This window comes from Rhyacophila brunnea, unplaced genomic scaffold (assembly GCF_057557595.1).
Source record: "Rhyacophila brunnea isolate RB1 unplaced genomic scaffold, BYU_Rbru_1.0 scaffold_8, whole genome shotgun sequence".
NCBI classification, from domain to species: domain Eukaryota; kingdom Metazoa; phylum Arthropoda; class Insecta; order Trichoptera; family Rhyacophilidae; genus Rhyacophila; species Rhyacophila brunnea.
Window position 1 is genome coordinate 37,658,152 of NW_028233350.1, and position 8,635 is coordinate 37,666,786.

At 31.9% G+C, this 8,635-nt stretch overlaps 1 protein-coding gene across 3 annotated transcripts in view; it reads left to right on the plus strand.

The window, feature by feature from the left end:
* Positions 1 to 7,967, plus strand: part of ovo (transcriptional regulator ovo) — a 67,029-nt gene extending 59,062 nt beyond the window's left edge. For all 3 annotated transcript variants that reach the window (XM_085959239.1, XM_085959240.1, XM_085959241.1), the window contains one exon: positions 373 to 7,967. In XM_085959239.1, coding sequence (XP_085815365.1) covers positions 373 to 558 — 186 coding nt within the window. In that variant the 3' untranslated portion in view covers positions 559 to 7,967. The remainder of the gene's footprint in view (positions 1 to 372) is intronic.
* Positions 7,968 to 8,635: the final 668 nt, after the last annotated feature.

The following is an 8,635-nucleotide window of genomic DNA, read 5'->3' on the forward strand; positions in this document are numbered from 1 at the left end:
TGTGGCACAAAACAAATAAAAATACCCCATGACCTCCAAAGAGAAAATAACTGAACTCTTTGTATTTACACCTTTTTCGTATTTGAATTGGTCACTATGGAAAAGTTAATATTATCTATGTAGGCATCCCAATACATTTTAAATAAAATGGAAAATGGCAATCTGCCACTGATTCTCTTCTTTTGGTTACTTACATACCATCACTTGAGATTTTATGTAATTGTTCATTTAAAAAAGTATATTCACTTTAATTAAACCAATACGTTTTAATCTCAATGCAGGTCTGGCAAATATATTTTGTGTTTTACTACAAATAAACTTGTAATAGTAAATATTCTTCAATATTTCTGACATAATCCTTTTCTCTTACAGATGTACGTTTGTGAAGAATGCGGTCACACGACTAGTGAACCCGAAGTCCACTACATCCACCTCAAAGATAAACATCCATATTCTCCGGCACTCCTCAAATTCTACGACAAGCGGCACTTCAAGTTCACCAACTCAACGTTCGCCAACAACCTCCTGGGATCCTTCCCAATGCCCGTCCACAACTGACGGGATTAATAATTAATGTGGGTGCCAGTCGAGGGTACATCCAAAAGCGGTTAACTGTCACCGTCCAACGACAGTACGACTTAAAGACTATTTATTTATGAAATTAATCAATCTTAGCATAATCGTCACCACATTTTTAGGTTAATAGCGGAATCGACTCTTCGGATACTCAGATATTTTAACCGTTAACCTCTAAAAGTCAAGCCTAGTAAATTATATATGAGGAACTGAATTGAAAAGTGGCCTAAGTAAAATTAGGACGTTCTGCTGTGACAATGTTTTTAGAATTCTCAATTCTATCCAATGACTACAGGTGTCTGCAGCAAATAATTAAATTCCAAACATACTGATACAAGTAATATTAAAAAAACTGCATAAAAATGATCAAATGTATCATTTTTCAATCATCGATATGTTCACAATAAAATTCATTATTTGCGGTAAACTACATTTTTGTGTTTCAAGCTTAAATGACTGGTTTAAACATTAGTTTAATTTTTCTCACTATTTTATTTTAAAACACAAACAGTATTTTTATTAGCCAATAAATTAAATTGAAAATATCAGCATGTTTTATAGATTGTGTGAAATTACATTTAGAAATTATTTGTCAAATGTTGACCGTATATTATGAACATATCAGTTTTTGGAAAATTACTCATTTTAGTAATCACATCCCTCTTCTATCTAGCTCCTCAATTATAATGTAAACTTTCATCTTCCCAATGCAGTAATTTCACTGGACTTTTGCATTTAATAGAAACCGTTTTTAACTGAGATAATTAGCTTTGTAGTTTTCTCTTTCGAGCTTCGTTCAAAACTCTCTCAAAGTAATATCAACGGATCCTTATACCCGCTTAAATTAAATTGATTATTGTGGTTCCATCAATGTTTCGAGTGTGACAGTAAGAGTATCTGGGTACAAAATAAGAGTTAATGATGCTCCAATAAGATGTACCGTTGGCTGGCCTAGTGATAGTCATGCAGACATGTCATGATGCCGTCCATACAAACTGCCTTTGCATTTATTCGGCGTTATAAGGAATATAATTTTATAATAAAACAGCGCTGCCAGGCGAAACCGTATCCGTTGTGTGCCTGCTACGCTTTTTAGTTTTTTTTTTTTTATTCAAACACAACGAGTGATATTTACAATAGATTTTAATGAATACGATGTTCAAATTTTTGCATTACGAATTTGTAATTTGCATTACGGTTGGCAAATTTAATATCGCAATGTCTCCGAACTAGATCGACCCTAAAGATTCATCGATGACTAATGTAATGATTAGTTAGCTTGTCGCAAATGAGACTTCGCATTTTTTTTCTTTTATATTCACGTAATGCTACTATGTAATACAAATACACATAAGCCAAATCACTGGCATGACTGCAAAACAAACAAAGTATCGGGTTATTTGTGCAATCAGGTGATGGTCTCTGGGGTTATTAATTAAAACATAGTGTAATTTACTAGTTGCTAAGTATAGATTTTTTATAATATTAAGGATGTTACTCTATTGTTGTGTTAAGAAATATTGATAATTCGTGGCAAAAAATATTTATATTAATTCTCTTCCGGCATAATCTGTCAGTTTTTATTGATCATTGTTAATTATTGCTTAAAATTATTGATAATAATTATGAATCTCGTGATGTATGCGTGTGTATTTATGTGAGAGTATTGATATGAATGTACTTGTTTTTTTTTTTTTAACCTTTTCTATGCCTCACGATATTACTATGGCAGTATCTGACAGGTCGCAGATTTTTAACGACACACATTGAATGTAGAACGAAGCTCTTACTAAAATCGCTGTAATACCGATAATGTATGGCTTGCTTAAGTATTTCATAATTATTCAAACAATGTCACTGTGTTTAATTTTTTAGATTTTGCTAAATCAATCGACAGTGGCTAGTAATTTGAGTTTAAAGTCAGACGAGATAACTCGTGAAATTTGTATGTGCGGCCTGTCGATCACGGCCTCATGGGCATAGAACCGGTTAATGGCTGTGTGGTAATTTACACATTATGCTTGTTAAATAAATTATTATATATTAGCTGAAACTTTATCTGAAATTGTTTTTTAAGAGAAGTGGATGTGTTTAAGATGTATGCTGGGAGAGAATTGATTTTCAATGGAATGCATGAATTAAACAAATTTATCCATTCTATTATGACTTTAGAATTAAGATAAGTTTTTTTTTATATTTGTGAGAAATTTTACACGTTGAGATTTTCTATAAATATTATATTTTCGTAAAAGGAGAAGTAAATGATTATATAATACAATATGTACATCCAAGTGATTTGTAAATTTCTATACACACTGCGAACAAAAATATCTATATGACAAAAATTTGTGTTTTGCATTTCCTATCAATATTTTTGTAAAGTGTGAATGTGTTAAAAATTGAAATCGATTGCTCAAAAGCCATGGTTTATCTTAGCTATTTATTTAAACAAAAAAAAAAAAAGAACAACACCATGGCAAACTGCGGCGATTTATTTTTGTAAAAAAATTTATAGAAAAAATATTCTTGTTTACGGAAAAAAAAACATTTTTCTAGCCGTGGAAACAAAATGATAAAAATGAAACAATTTATATTATGTAAATATTTATTTAAAATAGCTTTTAGGTTTACAATTGAAGTTTTAACATTTTAAAGCTAAGTACCTTCTATAGATGTAGTCACAACGTATATTATATTAATTGAATTTATAAAAAAAAAGTCAAAAAATAACAAAAAAAAATAAGAAATTTAAATACTTATTCAAAAAATCAAATCCTCTTTTCGGAAAAATTAGAAACTATAAAAATACTTTGGTAATTAAAACTAGAATTCGGAATAATATGAAAAAAATTCTACAAATTATATTAAACTTAAAATGCCAGTCAAATGATCATCATGCATTATTTCGTATTCATTATACACTCAGTATTCCTTCATATTACATTATTTATGAGCATTTACATACATTTAATACATATATTATATTATAAGATGTCTTTTTTTACAATTGTTGGTATATTGTGTCCTGCGATATGATATATATATATATATGTGAACAATGTTTAATGTCGAATAACCAATAAATTATGAACAATAAATATAACAAAGTATTTTATTTTAAAAATTGCCTCCTGCCTCTGCTGCCTCCCACATACAAACTGTGCGCAACTGTAACTTGTCGACACATACGTAGTTTAAGGCCTACCCACATTAGGTGCATGTCACGGTGCTTGTCGTCTGCTGTCACGGGCTGCCGCTACGGGGAAAAAAGTGTGTAATTTCGTTGTTCCTGATGTTTAAAATCTTATCAGACTGATGCTCCCATCCTGTAGCACGTTTTGAACCTTTAAGAACATTGTCAGTTGGAAAAAGATCCGTAATCATTAAAACAAGAATGAGCGCACGTTGAACTTCACTGCATCTGCACCTGCATGACGTTTTTATCATATTCCACATGCCTGCACCTTTCGAATGTTGTCTATTATCTATGGTCTGCAGGCTGTGTTCTATTATCTATGAATGTCATACCGCATATATTTTACGTACGCACATGTAGAAACTGTTAAAATTAATTGAAATTAGCATGAATAATTAATAATAATTCAAATTACTAATACATTATAGTAGGCACTCTTCATCTGTGTCATTATACAGTGAATTTACGAGATGGTGCACGTTCAAAATATTCTGCAAAATGATGAAACCATAGACATTTCTATCGCCGTGAGTTCATGTGATAGTCCACAACATCCACCTCAATGTGGGTGGGCCTTTAATGTACCGTGTATCCCACACGGCGTAGTACACAGTATTGTTTGTTGGACTTTTCCGTCAAAGTTGGGTGGCAATCGGCACGCATGACGTGACAAGATTTCAGTTTAAATAGCATTGTTTATTCATTCTGTCAACATCATGGCCCACAATAGTCAACCCATGAAACGAAACTGTAAATTCTGATCGTAATGCTAGTTATTTCTCATACAAGAGTGCAATACGGTACAACTGTTTGTAAAAAATGATGATTTGTTTCATATTGAAACAACTAGTTATAATATGTTAATTGAATTGAACGAAATACAGAATTGAAAATTTAAGCGAACAGGTTACCGCATTTTCAAAAATAATCAATAACTAACACAACCATCGTAGCTCACAATTCAGTACCCCAGCCTGACAAATGCACATAATTCATAATATTTATAGCACGCAAGTCGCTTTTAGCCGGCTCACACATCAAAACTCGTCTCGTCAACGTTATTCACAAAACACACGTTGCCAAATGGAGCATTGCAGATTGGTCAAATGCGACTTTTTAGTTTGAAAAAAAACATTTAATGCTGCTACCAACAAATCGCATGCGTCTTGGGCTGCGAGTTGAAGACACCAGAACGCATAAGCACACCTACGAATTGATCATTCCTATACCGGCTCGCCGGTCGCCGCATCCAAATATATACACGTTTCGAGAGGTTACACGCGACTGTCGCTAGATAGATGTGTGCGGTCTTCATATGCAACATCGGAGCGATGTAGCTAGAAGGTTTGATTTATGGCTGTGCGGCAGACGAGGCGAGTTTAGATGTGAGAGTCGGCTTAGCGTCAGATCGTACAGAACACAAAAATTACATCCCAGGTTGAGAAATATCTTTCCAACACTTAATTATACCTACATACGCCATTGGTATATTTATAATTCATGAAAGTACCCAATATTTATTTATCTTCAGTGCCAATACAAAATCATTGTTTCTTCGTCTGATGTACAATGTCATTTTAAACAGCTTGAATATTTTGATATTTCGACTCTATGAACTTAATTGTATTTCTGAGTTCAGACTATGTTGATGTCACGCTTAATGTCTGTGCATGGCGCCTAAGGCAACTGATAACCAACCTTTATTTAGAAGACGTCGGGAATAGAATGTACAGTTGCGACATTTCATAGTTTGCACCTACACCAAAATAATGATCAATGTCACACCATTATTCCCGAACACACAACACTGTTTATAATAGCATGGCAGAGTAAGACTCTTCACAATGGTCACACCAGCGCTCGAAATGGACCGGAACGCACCAAAGCGCAGCTCCTGTTCGTAAACCCCCAAAATTATCGCTCCGTCTCGTGGAAAAAGTGAAGTATTAAAAAGTCATAAAATTAATTTACTTCATATATTTTTTTAAAAGTTTATACGCTACTTGTCGGATTTATAGTAAAAAAAAAATATTTATGATGTAAACCTCAATTTTTGGCTGTGGCGTCGATAACATTATGCCCTAATCTTGCTTGCCACAATTTTCAAGACAGTCACTTCATTTGACCGGCTGAGTTTGGCAGGTATCTAAGATATTATGATATATATAATTATTACATAAATAATATGGAAATATTTTCGAAAAATTATCAAGCGCTCCGGTTCGTAAAATCTTCCATTTCGAGCGCTGGGTCACACTCTATATCAAAATGTATTACAATATCTACATTGTATATTAATTGAAATCACTACTTGTGTAATTAAATAGTATTAAATATCATGCTTGCGAAGTGACTTGCAAGTGTTAAAAATTTAGTTTAGAATATTGTTCAAATTTTAATTTTAGTTTAGAATTCAAGTTGATCGCAATAGTGCAAATAAATGGACATCATTGTGACCATATTGAGAAGGCATTAGGCCAATGACAAAATTGTTACCATTCAAGTTATGTGATTATCGATAAATAAATAAAGGCAAGTACAGTGGAATCTCGATATAACGGACAAAATATCCAGTCAAATGTGAAAATTGTTAATCCTGTCCATCCTGTTAATGTTATATGTACATGTTTAAATCCAAGTGACACCGCTTGTAAACAATGTTCTGCGCATGATAATCACGTCATACTTCTCGCACTCGAATTCAAGTCATAATGCCACGCTCGTAGACTGAACGTAGTATTAACGTTTACAACGCTGGCCGCTCATTCACACAGCTGCACAGCAATTTAATCTGTCTAAAGAAAATGCATGTATTTATTACTCCATTCAATAAGTTTACAATGGTTGTAGATGAAGTTATCACATCATGGAAAGTGAAATAGCAGATGAAGTTATGATCTTGAAAAATGAGGATAGAAGTGAAGATAACGAGGATAAGATTGCATCTCGACAATCTAATAACATTTATTGACTATTCGTCAGATAACGAAATTCAACTATATTACACGCATTTTCGTAATAATTGTAGAGAGTTGATTATAAAAAAAACAGCAGTTGACTTCAAAAGGCAAACAAAAATTGATTCTTTTTGAAGATATACTTCTTTAGGCGCGTTTGGAAAATCAGTTCAGAGTGTATTTTTGGCGTGACATGTAACACATAATTTATTTTTTCACACAAAAATAAGCGCACTCGATTGGATTCGAACCACCGATTGTTCGGTTATCAGCCGAACGCACTGCCTTTACGCCACAGTATGATACTGCAATCGTGACAATTATAAGTATAATATTTTAGTTTAGAATTGTTCCATTGCCTAGGCAGCGAATATATTATTGTCGGCCATTTGCAATTCCTTACGTAAACAAACTATTAAAGCGTCATAGTGGCAGTTGTTACTTTAAAAATAAAAACAACGATAAATAATTATATAATTTAGAATATAAGTTAAAGTGTATAGAAATAAACCAACGGCGTTCCAATTAGCGGTCCTTTTTCTTGAGTGTGTAATTTAACAAGATAATTAAGAGCTAGTCGAAGAATCTAGGTTATCAGGTATCTAGGTTTTTGTTTTGTTACGCCAAAGTATAACTTCTAACGCGCGTACATAAGTACACATACCGATTTTTTTTTCAAAGCAGGATTACCGAACATCCTAAGACAAATAAACATTTTTGTTTATGTTTTTATATAACGGACTTTCGGCTTTAACGAACACCCCTTTACCAGCATTAGTCCGTAATATCGAGGTTCAACTGTATGTACGTTGTCTTATCACATTGTATAATATAAGTAAGACAATTATAACATTACAGTTACATAAAAAAATTGATCTTAATATAAAGACAAGAGTTATTATAAAGAAAAGAAGCTTATTATTTACAGAAATAAATGTGCCGTCTCATAGACAATATTATTTTCTACCAAAGGCAATTAATCATCACTAATATGCTAATTTGAAGAAAATCTCACTATGTGATCGATCTATCAATAAGCAAAGTCCTACACTAATAATTTCACAAATTTAATAAAATATAATATACTACATGTTCATAATAAACTAACATTACAATCACTCAAAAAGGCATTTGATAAAACTACTTAGAAAAGTAATTGTGATGGAACTTTAAAATTATTTGATGCAATTCTGACAAGGCTAGACTTATAATTATTGGAATATAATGAATGTATTCTCACTTATGTATATCAATTAAAAATAATTACTAGAGTGGATTTTCATCTATTTTTATCTAAAATCTGTATATTAAAATATTTAACATTAAATTTATTTCCCTTAATTAGACTTTAAAGATTAATTCTTGAGAATATAAGACTGTATTATTAATAATTCAGATTTCAAAATTATAAAGATTTAGTTAAATATAATAATAATGGGAATATGTATTTTGTTAAGCACCAGATTTGTATACAATGAATTTATTTAAAATGTTAAGCACCATCCAAGTGTAAGACAGATTAAAATAGTTTTATTTTCTTTATAGATTATAATATAATAGTATTAATAATTATCATTATAATGAATGGATGTTTCATAAAGCGTAAAAATAAGTTGTGCATTTTAGGAACAATATGTTATTAATTGGATCATTATAATAAAACCATGAAAAGATTTTCACAACCTACAAACTATAATATATAATGGAAAAGGCTAAAACTACAGTTCAGCGAAGCCACAAAGTAATCCGAGACACTTATTTCAATGTCTTTTGTTGACAATACATATTGAATATTGGTGTGGCATACCGTAATTGGTAACACTTTTGAAATAGTGGAGAATGTTGACTATGTATCTAAAGTTCCTTTTCACAAATACTAACACAGGGCATTAGCGTGAAATTCGAT